The sequence below is a fragment of the Stegodyphus dumicola genome, chromosome 6 (assembly GCF_044657685.1).
Source record: "Stegodyphus dumicola isolate Sdum_Otavi_A_Nest chromosome 6, ASM4465768v1".
NCBI lineage: Eukaryota > Metazoa > Arthropoda > Arachnida > Araneae > Eresidae > Stegodyphus > Stegodyphus dumicola.
Window position 1 is genome coordinate 164,403,875 of NC_140773.1, and position 20,279 is coordinate 164,424,153.

A 20,279-nucleotide genomic window follows, 5' to 3' on the forward strand; every position below is an offset into this window, starting at 1 on the left:
ATTCTCAACAAATCTGTCTTGCAATAGAATGAAATTATGTTTAAAAATAAATGAAAGTATAAGTCAATTTGAATTGAAACTTTCTGTATTTGTTGCTTGGCATACATCCATACTCTCGGAATTTACATTTATGCGGGGTAAAATGTGCAACATTTATAAAGGAAGTAATTTCACTTAGATTGCTTAAGGATTAAGTAATATGTGTTTTCTCCAATATTGGATGAGTCTAAAAATGTTTCTTGTTGAAGCCATCTGTGCTTATATGTACATACTTTATTATAAAGGTTTTTATGGATGATTGTGAAATTTTTAGTTCAATGAAATATTTGTGAGACCAGATATTTATATTACTGTACTGTGGCAACATATATTCTGTAAACATGTTATATGGGAATGAGAAAAATGTTACACAATTTAAATAGAAACAAAACCACATCTTTTATACTCTTCTTCAAATAAATGCACATAAAAAGTGTGCATTATAAAAAGTGTTGAAATTATTATTCATTATAAAAAGTGTTAAAACTTTATTTAGGCAATGGAAAATTTTATTTATGTCTAAATATATACTACTTTGAGTCAAAATTAGAGCTCCCACGCCCTAAAAATTGTCCTTTCAAAAATTTGAAGTTCCAAAATAGTTGCAAATGCTAAGTGGAACTTTAAAAAGTTATTGATACATCTTATTGGAATTCCTGTCAAGGGATGAAACTGAAAAGGGTAGTGTATGATGAAGTTCCAAAGAGATAAATAATCTCTAGTCTATTTGTAAACATTCTAACACTTATTTCTTGAAGGTGGATGAGAATTTTTTTGAATAGAAGTTTTTAAAGTCTGGTGTTTCTGGAGTTTGGAGGGAAAGAATTTTGGAGTCATTTGGTACAAAAGAATTAAGCTGACCTTTTTTTCCTTTTCTTTTAAAATTTATTTCTTTTAAAATTTATTTATTTAAGACATTTTTTATATTCAGCAAAGATATTTCCATATGGAATATTCAGTTATTTCATTTTTATTAGATATGGAGGCAGACACATGGGTAAAGCTTCTTGTTCAAGAATCACTAGTTCCACAGCCTGGATTTGCCACTGGTGAACCTGATGTATTAAGTCCTGGCATCCAGAAAGAATTACAAGGTAATTGGTGCTTAATTTAAATGTTGTAATTATTAATGGGCAACAATTCTTGCTGTTGACACATAGAAATAAATATTGCATTTTTCACTGTATATGTAACATTTTACTGCAACTAATAATAACATCATAAGTATTTTGCAAATCATGGAAGTGCATATTGAATAAGAAAGAGGCAACTATGAGCTCCATCCAACTAATTATGAGTAGCAATGGAATGCATGAAAAAACAAGATAGTTGCCAACAGAAGCATGGTATATTATAATATACTGATGATTATTTTAATTTCCTTTTTGTATATTCTCTATTTTGCTAGAAAATGTATTCATGTTCCTGTCCTTTAACCAGTAAATACCTTAAATGCTATTTAGTTTTTCCTTTATTTGTATTTCATATGTTAATTTATTATGCTTAAAATCAAAATAGTTACCATATTTTCTGGTGTATAACACACATCTATAATTTCAAGCTATGTATATTTGCCGTATAACGCACACCCAGTTCTTCAAGAAGAAACTCAAAAGATACATGTGCACTCTTATTTTTTGAGGTCACTAATTCAAAGATTTGTCCTAGCCTTTTGAACAATGGTATACTGAATAGACAAGAAATAAAGGGAACAATATGTTGTGTGGGGTTAAATGCTTGAGGGGGTAAATATTCCTGGAAAGAATATTTACTCCCTCAAGCTTTTGTTTTCACATTGAAAACAACTAATTGTTTTTAATGGGATGTCCAAAAGAATGCTGTTGTAGGGTTTTAAGAAAAGGGAGTAACTTTGGAGTAAGAATGCACTTCCAACCTGAAAGAATTCCTGAAATTAGGAGTTAGATGTTTTCTCATTATATAGTCTTTTTAGAACGAATTAGACAGTTTTTGGATATTGCAAACCATTAATAGATTTTGTAGAGAAATTTGAAGAAGTGGTAATAAATGAAATCATATAGCAGACGTTTTTCATTGCAATGACAATGCTCCAATCATCCATCAATTAACAGTCCTGCAAAATCTGTAGTGTAGTTCTAGGTCCAGAAAATACCACTAGCAATAGTGAAGAAAGTGACAGAGAGGTTATTGAAAACGAAAAAAATTCAATTGACAAGTTAGTCGAAATTCTTGACGCAATAATTACAGAACTTGAACAATGGAGCTTTATGACTGAACAAGAAATTATATATGTCTACAGAATTAAAGAGAAAGTATTCGTATAAAAAACAAAGCAACTTAAGCAACGACGAGTCTGGAACTTTGCACTGTACTTTGTTATTTGCACAAAACAAGGTGATTTTGGGCATCTAAAAGCACTTGGTTTTCCTGTAGATTACATATAAAAGGAAACCAAAGTAGTTTCATCAGTAAGAAATTATTGCATGCTTCTGCTTCGCGAGTGAGAGCATGTGTCCTAAAACATTGTGTTCCAGTTCTCCAATGAGCTTCAAGCACCATTGCGTGTCATCTAGCATATATTAGTCAATGAGCACAAAACAAGATCGAGGTTGTTATTTCGGTCATTTTGTGGCTGAGTGGTGCGAGTGCACATGCTTTCAAGAAATAGTTTAAAAAATTATGATCTTTTGATTTAGTTATGTCTGCGAAAAAGATAAAATACTAATGTATTTTTCAAAAATCGTACGCAGATGATTTTCCTTCTATTATTTCCTCAAAGAAACAATACATTTGGAATGTGTACCACCTTTTTTTATTGCGATTTTTCGATTTCACATGGTGAAAGGACCAATGTTCTCAAACATGTGCATTGACAAAAACACAAGAAGACATGAGTTCTACTGAAAACAAAAGGAAAAATTAAATTTTTTCTGTGTGTGTGTGTGGGGGGGGGAAGGTCCAAAATGTTGTTAATGCAGAATGCCAGTTCTCTGCCTTTTTACTGGAATAAAATGTGCCACTGAATGCAAGGGATCATGCTCCAGCTTTATTTAGAAAAATATTTTCTGATGGCAAAATTGCTAAGAAATACTCCAGTGCAAGGAACAAAAGTCTGCAACTGTTAATAAAATGGGTATGAAAAATAAATCCAGTTATTGATTGCATTAAAACAGTTCCATTCTGCCTCCCTACAGATGAAAGCAGTAATACCGATTCAATCCAGTTGCTGTTTCTTTTTTTAATCCACTGTCTTTAGAAATTGAGTCTTGTTTACTTTCTGTACCCACTTTAGAAAGACATTCTACAGGCTTTAATATATCACGGCTAATTATCAAAACTAAAAAAAAAAAAAAAAAAAAAATGCAATTCCTCTGGACAAGTGCGTTTGAATAGTGCACCACTAATGTTAGGCTTGTACACTGGTTTGGTTCATCAGTGGCTTTGCTAATTTTTAAAACAATCTTTCTATTATTATTTTATCAATTATTATAATTGATTTTAGTTCTGATTTAAAAATGTGCACTGTACATAGAAATCAGTAACTCACTGTGTACTGATTTATTTGGAGCTTTTGTATAAGTTATCTCTTTTACGTTGTTGCATATTTTATTCATAATTGTGCATAACCTGTCTAAAGTTTGAATGTCATCCTAAATACAAAAATGAAAAATATACATCAATAATATTACTTGCATATTAATTTGGCAGCTTCAAAGTCATCAACTACCAACTGATGATAAACAATCTGTTTTAAGTCTGCAAAGATATTTAGTGCCAATAAGAAATAATAAAAAAGGTGGCTTGATAAACCAAGTAACAAATTTGACCATCAAGTGTTTGTTATAAAGAATATTATTATTAGAATGACCAGAAAACTTAAAATATTTCCCAACTTTTTCAATTACCTACTGAGTATCTTGTATATTTAATGAATATAAAAATACATAAAATATTTTTAAGCTTACTATAATCACTGGGAGTAAGGTGAGAAAGCACTAAGTGCAACGGATAGTCATGGCAGAAGAAAATGGGGCGCATTACTTTTGGAACAGACCTTGTATTCTAATAATATATTATTATGGAAATATTTATGAAAACTGTTGTTATAGCACATTGTTCATAAATGTTGCTATGGAAGAAAACTGCATATTCTTGTACTATGAAATAAGTTGTTGGTGCACAACATTCAGCTGAAATAATTTTCTTAAGCTGTGTCGGCTGTATCTTTTAATTTGAAGAGAAGGTTGTGTACTCTGCTTACAACTTCAAAATAGAAATGGCAAGTTGTATGGACTGAGAGCATGCTGTGGTGAAACAGAGTACATGGTGTTTCAAAATATTCTAAGATCTATAAATCGACATCAATCACTTTAAAATGTAACTTTTAATATGTACAATATTTACAGATCATTAATCAATCATGGTGGTTCAGTTTACAAACAAATCTGTATGCTTTCATAATCGAAAATCGAAATCTTTTAAATAGGAACCGAAGTGTTCCTAATCAAATAGTGTGCGAACCATCAGACATCCATCTATCGAACTGCCGGTGGAGAGTCTATGGAAATTCAGAAGGCACGTCGCGTCGCGTTAACATGCAATGCTAGTGCCATCTATCAATTAATCAAAATAATTTCCACACACTCCCCACCTGAACTTTGTCAAGAGTTCACATTAATCTAACAACAATCAAATTTATATCAATAAGTATTTTAACATATAATTTTATATGATAAGTATATTAAATGAATAGAAAATATATTCAAACTATAATCACTATACTAAATTCTAAAAAAGGTATGTTATCATCAAATACAATTTGATACTACTTCAGTAAATCTAGACTACTATGAATCTAAGCATATGAAACTAAATTAGCAAAATAAACAATTGCATAAAACATATTCAAACATATTCATATTATTAAACGATAAAAAAAAATTTCAAAGTTCCAAAGGATATAATAATTGAACTGGTCGTTTTATTATTGTTCCATCAGCAGTTTTTAGTTCACAAGAACGAACTTTATTATCATGACCACGAAAAACGTTTATCACTCTGCCACAGTTCCACAAAAGTTTGCACTTTTTGTTGCCTTCAATTAAAACAAGATCACCAACTTTAAGATCATCATAAACGTTAGGATTTTTTAATTGATGAGCTGTCCGAAGATCCATTAAATATTGTTTTTTCCATTTAGTCCACAATTGCCTAACCAATAAATCTTGATAAATCTTTCTTTTGGTCAGAGAGGACTTGGTAGAGCCATCTTTAACAATGGAATTAAAGTTGATAGGTAATGTAGAATCTTTGTTTCCAAAAATAAAAAAAAATTGACTGGCTTCAGTGGCAACGGTTCCTTGTGCTCATTGTATACATATGTCAAAGGATGAGAATTCAAAACAGCTTCCACTTGTGCTAAAACCGTTGATAATTCTTCAAACGTTAGTAAAGCTTTACCGAGAATTTTTCGTAAGCACTCTTTCACTGATTTTACTAATCTCTCGTAGAAGCCTCCTCACCAAGCCCCTCGTTCTATTATAGACTTCCAACTGATTCTTTCATTCGACAGAAAATCTTGGAATTTCTCATTCGACAATAGTTTAGAGAAATGTTCGAGTTCCTTTTCCCCCTTTTCAAAAGTTTTCGCGTTGTCCGAATAAATTACTCGACAGTTGCCTCTCCTAGATGTGAATCTTTTGAATGCGATCAAGAAAGAATCTGTAGAGAAATTCGGTACAAGTTTCAGATGTATGGCTCTAGTGATAGCGCATGTTAATAATGTTACATAGGCTTTTTGACTTCCTTCGATGTTTTTTACATAAATCGGTCCAGCAAAATCGATGCCAGATACGTAGAATGGTGGTGTCTCATTGATTCTGTCCTCTGGAACTTGAGAAGTAGTCTGGTCAGCAGATTTCAATGAATATCTTTTACAAATAAGACACTTGTTTATTATTTTCTTGATAAATTGACGTCCTTTTGGAATCCAAAAGCGACTTCGAATTTCAGCTAAGGTCGTTGCTACTCCTCCATGCATCATTTTAACATGTGCACTTTCTACTATCAAATTCGTTAGCCAGGAGTCTCTTCAAAGAATTGCCGGATGTTTTTCATCATGTGACAGACTAGAATGTTCTAATCTTCCACCCGCTCTAAGTGTCCCGTTCTGGTCTAAAAATGGGTTAAAAAGATACAAGGATGATTTCTTTTCGACTTTATTCACTTTATTCAGAGACTCAATTTCTTCGGGATAAAAACGTTCTTGTTCAGATCGAATCCAATAATTTTCAGCATCCACTATTTCTTCAGTCGTTAATGGACCTGTCAAATGGTTTGTTTTCCTAATTTTGCCAATGAATCGCTTCATCCAACCAGTTATTCTCAACAATTTTCTTAAATTACTATATTTTGAGATGTCTATAAGCCTTTCTTCAACTGCTGTGCACACAAATTCATAAATATCATTAATATTCTTGTGGTATTCTAATTCTTCTTCAGTGACAGGTTTCTCTTCATTCTGTCGAGGCCACAACTCAGACGACATTCTAAGCCATTCTGGTCCTTGAAACCAGATAGGATTGTTTTTCAAATCATGAAGTTTAGCTCCTCTCGAAGCCAAATCAGCGGGATTACATTTACCGGGACAATAATGCCAATTTTCTGGGGATGTCAAATTTTGTATTTCCTGAATACGATTTTTAATGAAAAGCTTAAATTTCTTTCCACAGTCTTTTATCTAGAAAAGTGTGATTTTTGAATCAGTCCGAAAAAAAAAAAAAAAAAAAAAAAAAAAAACGAGAAAGTTGTAACTTCAAAACTTTAGTGATGCTAGTGCTCAGTTTGGCTGATAAAAGAGCTCCCATTAGTTCCAACCTAGGTAAAGTGAGTGGTTTTAAAGGCGCTACTCTAGTCTTTGAAGCAACAAAACCCGTAAATATTTGTTCATTGCTAGAAATTATACGCAGATACGCTACTGTACCATACGCACTCTAGTCTTTGAAACAACAAAACCCGTAAATATTTGTTCATTGCTAGAAATTATACGCAGATACGCTACTGTACCATACGCCTTTTTGCTAGCGTCAGAAAACAGTGCAGTTCAATCCTTTCCACATCACTATTACCGATTGCAGAAAAATAATATCGTGGAATACCGATTTCATCTAAACTGGAAGCTTATTTGCACCATGTTTTCCATACAGAACATAAATTTTCTGATAGTTCATCATCCCAATCTAAAGCAAGTGTCCAAATTTGTTGCAATATGATTTTGACTCTAAGTACAAACGGTGATAATAGATCAAAAATTCAAAGGATTCAGGATAAAAAATTCGTCCTATTGCTTGAAGGACAAAACGTTTAGTATTAACTTGTTTTGATAGAAATGTTATAAAATTTTTTACATCAAAGTAAATTATGTCACTTTGATTGTCCCAATCTACTCCTAACACTTTCAATGGAGGATTTCTAGCTTCCGAAACATGACTAGATTCCTCGGATTCAATACCTTCTTTAATCCATAATTCGTGCAGTTCTTGAGAATTGGTGTGCCATTTATGTAGAATCATACTAGCATCTCTAAAAATGCTGACGCATTCTAAACTGGTATTGAAAGCAAGTTCAACGCTTTGGTGTCCTCCAATGATGTCATTTACATAAATGTGATCATTTAGAAATTCGCAAGTGGCACGGTAGTTTTTCTCATATTGTTTCAAATGGTGTTTAATGGTTGCAGCCAGTAAAAACGGACTGCTATTTACGCCAAATAACACACGTGTGAACCGATAAGTTATAAAATTTTGTGGATCATCGAATGGGTTTTTAGTAAACAGAAAACGCGTTACATCTCTGTCCTTCTCATCTACTTCTATCTGAAGAAAATCCTGCTTTATGTCACTTGTAAATACTACAGGATGAAGCCTGAAGGCTAACAGAAGTTCAAGAATGTCAGGATACAAATTTGGACCAATATGCAAGCAGTCATTTAACGAGATTTCACCAGGTCCATGTGAAGACGCGTCGAATACGATACTTAGTTTACTAGTAGTTCGATCACTACGAACGATTTCTCTGTGAGGCAAATAAAATGTGATTTGAGATTCACTATCAACAGTGTCTGGAACTGGTTCAATGATGTTTTGTTCTAAATAATCTTGTAGAACTGTTTGGTACGAATAAAAGAGTTCAGGGTTATTCTGAAATCGCTTTACAAGTTTCTCAAATCGTTTCAGCGCAATCGCTTTATTGTCATGTAACTCATATTGTCTATCAGACTTCCATAGCAGCCTAACCTTGTAACGAGAATTTTTGTATAAAATTTCCGATTTGAATTCTTCCATTATGGTATTGTCTAATGGGTCAGATAATTCATCTTTAGGTTTTATACCTAAACTTTCAAGCTCCCAAAATTTCTTTATCTGATCAGATATTATATCTTCCTCAACTATGATATTAAAGGCTGTGGATGTGTGTGTTATACCTTTAGTGTAACCTAGCAGAGACCAACCGAATAACGTTTCAGCAGCTACTAAATGTTTCTTTAAACGCTTAAGTTTCCCAGTTACTACATCATAATAATGATCAGCTCCTATCAAAAGAGTAATTTTTTCGGTACTTTTCCATTTCGCCGGCGCAAATCTCGCCAAGCAGACTTTGTTGGCGACAGCATACAGTATACACATAAAACATGTTAATTCTAAGAATTTTTTTTTTTATTTTGAAGGCATAAACATTGTAATATGGTTTAAAATTTTGTAAAAAGCCAATAAATAAAGACAATAAATTTGTAAAAAGACATTAATTTAAGAATTTACTATGATTTCATGGTTCAAAATCCTGATTCGCCGGTTCGTATCACGTGACCCCAAGTGATCTCATCTCACGTAAACTACGCTACTAAAATCTAATTCGCTCAGTAATTATCTACATTAATTTCAAGTTAAATCTTAATTTGGAATACAAGTTAAATGCAAGAATTACTTCAATTCGTACGAATAGCTTACTCAGAAATTATGTAAAACCGCAGTGCTTTACTTCCCTAGTGCATTCTCATTAGAATTGATGAATTTAACACTTGATTTCGCCTTCGGATGAGCGGTGTAATTGCGTTCTAATTGACTTAATTACCGTGAATTGTCTTAGGGGATAAAATTTAAATATCGTGTAAAAATTCTATATTTATTGTATGCCAGTATTGAAAGAAACAATCTGATAAGAAATGGCTTCAACTTGTTTTGAAACCGAGGCGTAAAAGGTTACCAGCGAAGATATTCCATCTGGCATCAGTTAAACCATTATTGGCGACTTTATGGTTTGCGCCGGCAAAACGGAAAAGTACCATTTTTTCTTTGCAATCCCAAGAATCTGCGAGTTGTAAACCTTCTAACTGTTTGCCTAAAATGTGTCTATCCAGATTAGGAGGTGGTAAATCAGAACTTGAAATTTGTTCAGTCACGAGAGCTTCAATTTCGATTTTCAAATTCGGTGTTTCCTTGTTCTGTAATTTTATCTTAACAACGTCAAATGTTTTTCTGATGGGTGTTTTATTTCCAAACGTAAATACCGAAAGAGTCTCTGTTCGAATAACAGGAAGCTTCAATTTATCTGCGAGTTCATTTCTCAGGAAGGAACGCATACTACCTGAATCCAGTCGAGCTCTAATTAAAACCGACTGCGTAGTTGTTCGAAGTGTTATGCAACAAGTTTGAAGCGAAATAGTTTTAATTTTGCTGCGTGAGAATGCTGAAAGAACATGCGAATCTTCTATACTTTTATTTTTTTCATTTAGTTCTTTCTCAGCGCGAAAGCATATTGAACGGTTATGTCGACCTTTGTACTTGGAGCAGACGAGATCGCTTCGACACTGATTTATGCGGTGGTTTGATTTCAAGCAAAGGTAACATTTGGCATGTTTCCGTAATAAATTTCTTTTCTCATCAACTGTCAGTGATTCACAGTCTTCAGTAACATGTTTGGATGTATTACAAAACAGACAGCAATTAGTAGTTTTGTTTTCTTTAACCGGCGCCAGCAGTTGCTGAGTGGAATGGACGATACTCCCTTTCCCACCCTTCTCTTTATAAACACAGGAAGTGCTTTCTGATTTATGAGTGGAGAGCAAAAGATGGCTTCTCTCGCGACTTTCCAATTCTAAACGAACAAGCTGCAATAATTTGTCAACATTAAAAAAAGATGACGAATCCGTTTTACGATTGAATTCTAAGGTTATATCAAACAGCAGAGTTTTCATTATGGCTGGAATCAACATATAACTGTATTTAACCGGTGTGACTTCTAATGATTTCAAGCTGCGTATTTGAGTTTCTATAGTGTCAAAAAGTTTGCGAAGTTTTACAGTGTTACTGGATTTGGTTACTGGGGTAAGATTCAGGAGTTTTTGCATGTGTGAGTTTATAATTATATCTTTTCTGCCAAACCTGTTTTTAAGTATTTCGATAACTTCATCGTAATTTTGTTACGAAATGCAAAAACCTTCTATCGCATTTGCAGCATTGCCGCATAAGTACAATTTTAAATAATTAAATTTTTCGATCTTTGTTAAAGATTCATTATCATGGATTGCTACCTTGAAAGAGTTCCAGAAACTTGTCCACTGGGTGTAATCTCCATAGAATTTACCGATGGTTAATTTTGGCAGAAGCGTACATTTATTGGTTTCGATTTTAGAATTAGTTTCATTAAGAGAGTTTTTATCATCCGAATTTGTTACTTTATTTAATTCTTTCAATTTTTTATTTGCTCTGAATTGCCATAACGGAATTTTCTCTTCGTATTCGATACAAGATAGAATTTCTGTTTCAAAGTCTTCTGCCTCTGATTTCAAGTCACGCTCTATCTGAGCATCTAACTCACTCAGAGCTTTTGATTTCGGGATTAATTGATCTAAATTTTCTTCTAATGTACTTGTATCAATTTCTTCTTTATTCAATTCCGATTCGATTTTTTTTAGAATCTTGGACACGGTGGTCCTGATAACTTTGCGTTTCAATTTTAATTTAACAACAGACTCTTCCGCCATAGTTACTCTACAAATTAGAAAATTTAGCCTTACCTTTTGCTGACTTTGCACACTTGCAACGTGCCAAATCCAATTCTTGCACCAGCTGTTTCAAAATATTCTAAGATCTATAAATCGACATCAATCACTTTAAAATGGAACTTTTAATATGTACAATATTTACAGATCATTAATCAATCATGGTGGTTCAGTTGACAAACAAATCTATATGCTTTCATAATCGAAAATCGAAATCTTTTAAATAGGAACCGACGTGTTCCTAATCAAATAGTGTGCGAACCATCAGACATCCATCTATCGAACTGCCGGTGGAGAGTCTATGGAAATTCAGAAGGCACGTCGCGTCGCGTTAACATGCAGCGCTAGCGCCATCTATCAACTAATCAAAATAATTTCCACACATGGACATAATGGGAACAATCATAGGTTACTGTATGTTGAATCAAATTTTTCTAGCATTTTAAAATAAATTCATCTGATCATGTAGTGTTTATCTAGATGCGGGTAAAATTCAGCTTTTGCCAAAACTTTAATGGTAAAATGTGTACAGTTGTTGAAATTCTAAAGATAAAGCAGGAATTTTTATTACAGTTGCGAGTATTTGTTACCCATATATCTAAAATTTAGAATTTAGGTATCTGAATGATAAGCATTTTAAAATTGCTTCGTGGGCACAATGTTGTCGACTTCTGCCTTAAAGGAATCTAAATGTGTGTGTGTTGGGGAGTATCTCAGTGTAACTTTTTCTTTTAAGTTTAATTTTTTTTCCCAACACAAGTTGCTCAAGCAATTAATACTTTCTCTTTAATTTCATACAGATGCAATTTTTTTGTTCATTTATACATTTACGTTAGTTAAGTCCTATAATTGCCATGAATTTTCATTAAAGAATTTCAAGGATTTCCACTAAATAGTCTGTTGAAATCTTTTTATTCATAACGATCTCTTTGTTTCTTCACTGTTGATGATAATACTGTCTTGATTTAAAGCATGCTATAAAAATACTTTAAAATCCTCATTTAGCATTTATTTGCATTTTTTTATGTATGCCATTAATTGGAAAGTATAATTTTTTCCCGCTTCTCACTCTTTTGTTTTACTTCTTCTTCTTCAAACTGACTGATTTCCCTGTATTTGGTACATTCCAAAATGTCTCCTTTTTTGTGTATAGGACAGATGATGCTCAGTTTCCAATCTTCGGGTAAAACTTCTTGGTTCCAAACTGATTCGATGAGGTGATGTATTTCCTCATTGTTTTGACATGGAGCACTTTTAATAAATTCTGAAGTAAGTGAGTCAGGGCCTGGGGCCTTGTTATTTTTGAGCTTTTTATTCTTTCTCTAATTTCCGCCAAAGAATGGTGGCAGAATACTGTGGGTGTTTACAGAGGTAGTTGGGTAGGTTTGAAGACCCATCCCGCATATGGCCAGACAGCCCAGGATGGGCCCTTGCCTTCCTCACAATCGAACTACAAGCTCTTCTATCCCTGGCCATGGACGTCCGATTGGTTGTTTTTAAAATTCTTAAGTCTGTTTCCAAATAGTTGAGCCATCTAAGTTTAGGTCTCCCTCTTTTTCGAGTGCTGAATCGTCTGGCCGAGAAGATCTGTTTAGTTACTCGATTTTCATCCATTCTGCACAGGTGTCCTGCCTATTTAATTTTCTAAATCCATATATATTTTACTATATCTATTTCTTTAAAAGATTCATAGACTTAGTTCTTCTCCAGATATTGTTACGTTTTATGCCACCAAAAATACTTCTCAAAATTTTTCATTCAAAGACAGAAATGATACTTTTAGCTTTTTCTGTCATTGCCCAGGTCTCAGCAGAGTATGTAAGAATGGGTCTGATTAAGCTTTTGTAAATTAAAATCTTCGTTTTTCTGCTAGTGAAGTTAGACTTCAAGTATTTTTTTGAGACTGAAAAAACATCGGTTAGCATCTGTGACTCTACTACGGATCTCGGGCATTAAATCATCAAGAGTATTAACTTCTGATCCTAAATATTTAAATTTTCTAGCAGTTCCCAATTTCAAAATAGGGGCTGCTGTTATTACCACATGGCATGTATTTAGTTTTATTTTGGTTGATTGCTAGATGCATTTTGCTGGCTGCAGCCTCTCTAAGTAACTCGGGAGTGCGTGTGACTATGTCGATATTATCAGAAAATGTAAAAATCTGAACAGACTTGTTAAAGATAGTTTTGCGAGTATTAATGTTGGAGTCTTCTATGATTTTTTAGAGGGCAAGGTTAGAAAGGAAGCAGGCCAGTGCATTACCCTGTCTGAGCCCATTTGAAACAACAATAGGCTCAGAAAGATTATTCTGCATTTTAACCCTAAGTTTTGTCTCAGTAAGAGTAATGGTGACCAAATTTATAAGTTTTTCAGGTATTGCAAATTCTCTCATAGCTTCAGTTTAATATTTTCTGTTTATTGAATCATAGGCAGTCTTAAAATCAACAAAAAGGTGGTGTGTTGAAATGCCATATATATTAGTTTATTTCCCAAAATTTGCCTAATGTTAAAGATTGGTTCTGCTGTAGATCTTCCTTTGCAGAAACCACATTGGTAATTACCTACAATATTTTCTGTATAAGTTACTAGTCTACTAAAAAGTATATTAGAAAATAGTTTGTAAAAAACACAAAGGAGACTGATTTTCCTGTATTTGGTACATTCCAGAATGTCTCCTTTTTTGTGTATAGGACAGATGATGCTCAGTTTCCTATCTTCGGATAAAACTTCTTGGTTCCAAACTGATTCGATGAGGTGATGTATTTCCTCATTGTTTTGACATGCAGCACTTTTAATAAGTTCTGAAGTAAGTGAGTCAGCTCCTGGGGCCTTGTTATTTTTGAGCTTTTTATTCTTTCTCTAATTTCCGCCAAAGAATGGTGGCGGAATACTGTCGGTGTTTACAGAGGTAGTTGGGTAGGTTGAAGACCCATCCCACATATGCTCATTCAACGAGTTACTAAAGTGCTCATTCCAACTGTGAAGTACCTTTTTTTCTATCATTTAGTATGATGTTGTTTTTGTCTCTACAGACAGTGGTTCTAGGCTTAAAATCTTTGCGGCCAAGATAAATTGCATGATAGAAAGCACGGCTTTCATTGGACCCTCTCCAGATGTTTAACATCCTTAAATAGGTCGTCGTGAAAAAGTCTTTCTTAAGCCGATGGATCTTCTCCTGTATTCGAGATCTCTTATCTTCCTCAAAAGTCTTGAATTTCTCTTTTGGACCATATTTGTATAAGCTGCTCTTTTTGCCTGTGTTACAAGGAAGCATTTGTTATCAAACCAATCCCTTGGTTTGGGTTTTTCCATATATCTCAGTGTGTTGTCAGCTGAGCGTATGATCGAGTCTTTGATCAAACTTCATATATTTTCCACGGTTTCCAGTTCGGCCATGTTTTTAGATCTTAGTTCTCCCCTGAGTGAGGACTGGAAATTTCGTTCAATTACCTCATTTTTCAACTTTTCACGATCAAACTTTTTTTGCCTCTCTCCCTGTATTTTTCAGGCATTTGAAATTTTAGCAATTAGTTTAGCAATAACCAAAAAGTGGTCGGAATCACAGGTGGCGCCTCGATAAGTTCTAACATCCTGGATATCCAAAGAATGCCTATAATCGATGTGTACATGATCAATTTGATTCCAGGTTTCTCCATCAGCTGAGTGCCAAGTCATCTTATGTATTCTCCTGTGACAGAACACAGTGCTTGAAATTATCATGTTGTGTTCAGCAGCAAAAAGTACTAGTCGTTGTCCATTGTCATTAGTACTATCATGCAAGCCATGCTTTCCAGTTGCTGGTCTAAATTCATCCTCTTTACCCAATTTAGCTTTCATATTTCCCATAACAATTTTAATGTCATGCTTGGGACAAGATCTGTATAACATAGAAAATTCCTCATTAAAAAATTCCTTTCGTTTTGCTTTATTCCCTCAATGTAATTAGTTTGGTTTTGATTTTTTCCTGAAACAATCACATTTTTCAATTAATCGTAGCAGTTCTTCTCTCTCCTTTTTTTTTTCCTTGCATGCAAAATGGATTTTCATGATTTGGAATTTGCCAAGTGATAACCAAGTAACTGTTTTTTTCCTTCAGGAAAGCTATTCAACATCAATAAAGATTGATTAAAATGTGGCTCAAAGCTGAAATGGCAATATTTCTGAATTAAAAAATGTGCTACAGATTTTACAGTTCCAAGAATTTTTTGATTCTGGGCAATGGTTTCTTTTACGTGATTATGCTAAGGTCCACAGGAGAGTATCTGTACAACAGTATTTTGCTAAGCATTCAATTGCAGTGCCAAATCACTCACCATATTCTTCTAATTTATCTCCAGCTGATTTTTTCCTTTTACCAAAGCTTCAGATGGTCATGAAGGGATAGAGATTTGAAATTATCTCGGATATTAAATCAAACCTTACATGCATTTTGCCAACGGTTAGTTGCAATGCCTATAAACAGTATTTCAGTGAAATACTGTTTATAGGCAGCGATGAAGAAACATCGGAAAAATTGTATAGACTGCTTTGGCTTTTTAAAGGAGGAGGAATTCCTTTAAAAAGGAGATAAATTTTTGAAAATTAGTAATTTTTTCTTATTTATAAAAAATTATCTGGTTATTTTTTGGACCCACATTTGTATATTAAAATATTTCAAATATATTTCTTATTACATATTTATGTTAAAGAGTTCACACTGTTGCATGTTTTAAAACAGGCTGCTTTATATCTTCATTCCAGTGCACGAAGCATTTTAATGTGCACAGCATGATTTTGGCTGAATGTTGGATGTCCGGTTTCAAGAAAAGAATAAAGTGGAGATATCATTTACGAAAGCTTTAATTTTTGTAAGGTTATTAATTATAGGATGAACAAAATAAAAAGCTGCATCAAATCAGAAAGTTAGGATAGAATGCAATTTGCAGTGCTTCCTGAGCCTGAATTTAGTGGAACCCTTCTTTCCTGCCATACTAACAAAAGAAGACCAGTATGTGAAATACGACTCCACTGCAGACAAATATGAGTTTTTGAGCTTGAGTAAGGCTTTGGCTTCTTGTGTAGAAGGATTGAACAAAATAGAAAAAATGCTGCTTCCTCAGTTACTCAAGGGCCAAAATTGAAAACATGATTTGCTAGCTGCTAGGCATTTAAAAGTGAAATAGTATGCAGGATGATTTAACCCTTTGTGGTCATATGTCCACGCTCAGCCACCAAAGCCTTTTTACCATTCCGGTTGTATGTCTGCTCTCAGCCACCACAGCCTTTTTACCGTTCCGGTTGTATGTCTGCTCTCAGCCACCACAGCCTTTTTACCGTTCCGATCGTATGTCTGCTCTCAGCCACCACAGCAAGGAACTATACGAATCGTATACTGTATGCATTCATGTATCAGTTTACACTTTTCCTATATGAATCTCAATGCCTAAAGGACCTATAAACGAACCAGTATGGTGCTCCATTGATTGGAGATAACGTAATCTAATCTAAACAAAAGTTGTGACCCAGCGCTCGCCGTGCAAAACACAGTGGCGAGTCAATCGTCTTTTGAACGTAATGAAATCGACAACGTTCAACGATACCTTGTAGAATTCCAAAGAATATTTTATAAATTGTATTTAACAGTAATTAGACATTCTCTCATCTTAAAATATTTCAAAATAATTCCCCAAAATGGCAAAAAGAAAGTTACCGCAAGAAGTGTTCAGTGAAACTGACAATAGCGATGATGAGTTTTATTTTGGCCTCTTGAATACTGACTCCGATGGAGAAAGTGATAACGATTGCAGTGACTCTGATAGTGACATAGTTCCTGTGAAGTGACGAGTAAGGCAGTTAACAATATCCAGCGACAGTGAAACAGAAAAAAATGATGAAAATGAGAATAGTAATCTAAACGAATTTACTACTTGGAGAGACATTACATACACAGATCAGCCACAATCAAAAACTAATTTTTCGACAGGATCAAAGAAAAATATCATACGAAAGAGAACTATAAAACATTATTTTTATACAAAAACATATCACAGGGTTCGTAGTGGTCCTTACAAGTGCTTGTCCTTATATTTGAAAATAAAATATAAAGGCCCTTATAGGTGCTTACTTTTTCTGTAAAGCCCTTATTTTTTGTTTTTAGTGCTTATTTTTTGCTTTTAGTGCTTTTTTTTTTAATCCTTTTTTTTTTTTTTTAATGAACGCGCATTTTCCCCCGTACCAAAGCCGAAACTAAATAAACAACTTTTCTTCCTTATATGCAACGTCAGATGTTGAATCATACTCCCGGAAATTACTTTTCCCCCCCTTTCTCTGCATTAACGTAACCTATGGTACGCGCGAGAGTACAGACAGGTGCACGTCGTTCTATTGGTCAAAGAATTGGGAAAACGGTAGAAAATTCTGTACATTCGGTATTCTTTTCCTCCCATCCAAATACTACACACGTTTGAATTTCTGTCAAGATTTTAATAATTTGCATTCTTGTTCCGCGTGGTCAGTTTATTATGATCATTATGCTTATATTATGAGTATATGCATGAATATTTATAATAATATAGTTGCAGTAACTGGTGAATTATAGATAAACTTCCAAAAAATGGGTGTGTTTTTACACATATTAGCTTTCTAAGGAATAATATTCGGAATGGCTTAAATAAAAGGAAAGTAATCAAATAGTCAAAAGAATTTTTTCCCCCCCAATACATCATACAGTACGGAGGTTGGGAGGTTCTCCCCTTTCTCCGCAAAATCTCTAATATTGAAGCAACGGATTTTTTTTTTTTTTTTTTTTTTGTCACTGTCCGATCTGGATTGAATAGGACTAAAAGTTTTTGCGGTCTACCCAACCTAAGCGAAGATTGATTCTATTTCGGAAATTTAACGCAGTCTGTTGAAAATTAGAATCGGAAACACCCCAGATTAGTAAGTCTCTTTCTTTTTTTTATTTAGTTCTTTATTCTCCGAATACCGGCAGCTGTTGATTCCGATTACGCCACACGTATTGCACAATAACGTTTGCAGTATTTTGCAGAGATAATTAATTTTGATGTTTAGTCTGAGATTTGTTTATGAACACTTAAAAGAGTTTTTACTGTGCTTTCTAAGCAGAATATTTCTCAGTTCAGTTGGTCTATTTTTATATGATGCACATATTCAAATGTCAAAATCATTTATTTAGCCGAGAAATCTAAAGAACGGCTACAATATCTCCCCACTCCTCTTTTTCCAGTTACTACCCGGAATATTCAGCAATTTCCCAGCATGCGGGTTAGTTAAGCTTCTACTGTTAAAGGATGACTACATGAAGCAATTTCCCGTCTTCTGATTTCAGAAATGTGCCTCTTTTTTACTTAAATTACTTTGCTTGGAATATATGTTAAGGGCAAACTGTTATGCAATGAAAATTTAGAAAATGTTCAAAATTTTGATTTAAGTTAAATTATTTAAATATTAATATGAGTGGAAAAATAAATTGTATTTATTATTAGGTGCCAAACGAATACAGTTAATATGGCTTATTATTATTTATTTTCTATATTTTGAACTGAAATTTCATCATTAAATCTGGTAATATAGTTTAGTTCTGCATAGTTTTTTTTTCTCTCATTGTAAACTAATTCTGTAAATTGAACTGTTATTTAAAATTTAAAAAAAAGTTAATTGTTTTCCATGGTTGAGGTAATGCTCATTCTCTTACTAAATATTGTGTTGCTCGTATTTTAAATTACAAGTCTAATTTTTCTTTTAAGGTTATGCAGTTGTGTATAATGTAATTAGACAGGTGCTTATTTTTTCCTTAAAATGTGCTTGAAAAGTGCTTATAGGTGCTTATTTTTTTAAACTAAAATGTGGCTATGAACCCTGTATCACTAGATGAGTGTATTGAATAAAGATATATCTAAAGTTCACAAAAGAATTACTAAATCTTGTTTATCCATCGTAAATTTGCGTGTTATGTATCTATGCTCTATCGACGGAAATTAATTCTGACCAGTACGATACACATCTCCAAATTTAATCTGACTGCAAAGGGTTAATACACTGTGATAATGATCCTTGTCAGTGAAAGAAAATCAATTTGTAGCACTTTTCTTTTCCTCAAATTTAATAATCTCGATTCCTGCTTTGTGTGATGTGAGAAAAAAGAACTTATTCTTCTCCCCTTCCAAAAATTTTTATTTGGAGTCCAAGTAATAGATCATTCCAGTTGTTGAATATCTAGATTTTGGAATTTTACCACGAATGATGATGGATGATTTAATCATCATCCATGGGGATGATGAAATCATCTATCATCATCTGTTGCATGACAGCCCAGGTTGGGCCAAGGCATTCTGAACTAGACATTTCCAACTACCTCTACTAGCAGCCAAACTTCTGCAGTTCTTAGTTTTAAGAACAAAACAAACCTCCTGAAGAGCATCTATCCATCGATGGCTAGGTCTTCCTCTTCTTGTGTTAACTGGGCTAGCTGAAAATATTTCTTTCTGCAGTCATAAACCACATCTCCAAAATGTAACTCGGGACAGGATGGAACTAACAGGAGAGTAATAGCTAAATAAGTGCTGTAATCCATAAAAAGTTTTATTAGTCACAACAATATGTCTCTCCTATTCAGTTAGTCAGTTTTTGTTAAACATCAATTCCAGGCAAATGAAATCTATAACCTTTTCAAATTTATAATCCCCAGTTAAGAGATGAGTTAAGTAAGTGTGTGTTTCCAATAGAAGTCAGATGGACTTCTATTGAAATTTGTCTTGGTTAATAATAAGGCCCATTGGCTTAGTTTCCCTCAATAACTTCAAATACTTCTATTAGATATCTTTTGCTTCTGGCCACCAGTGCTATGTCATGATGACCAGTGCTATGTCATCTGCAAACAAATCAGTTTTGTGTAAACAAAATTTATTTTGAATGTCTTCTGTTTCATTTAATTTATAATTAACAAAAAAGTTATTTTGCGTATTAAAATATGGATGCTTTCTGGGTATCCACATCCCCACTGAGAAACTGCAAAGTCATTGCTGACTTTGGGGAGCATTTGAAACTCTTTGAAGACGTCGGAGAGAAAAGTTCATCTATTTCAACAGTGTATTGAGTACTGCATGTTTTTTTACATTCTTCTTTTTCCATACAACATATGCACACTTTGTATTTTTTATGTACTGTTGTTCTCACCATGTATGCAATGATCTGTTTTCGCTAA

At 33.6% G+C, this 20,279-nt stretch overlaps 1 protein-coding gene across 2 annotated transcripts in view; it reads left to right on the top strand.

Annotated features, from left to right (window-relative positions):
* Positions 1 to 20,279, top strand: part of LOC118181867 (docking protein 5-like) — a 54,810-nt gene that overhangs the window by 20,056 nt on the left and 14,475 nt on the right. For both annotated transcript variants that reach the window (XM_085819133.1, XM_085819132.1), the window contains one exon: positions 1,017 to 1,133. In XM_085819133.1, coding sequence (XP_085675259.1) covers positions 1,017 to 1,133 — 117 coding nt within the window. The remainder of the gene's footprint in view (positions 1 to 1,016; positions 1,134 to 20,279) is intronic.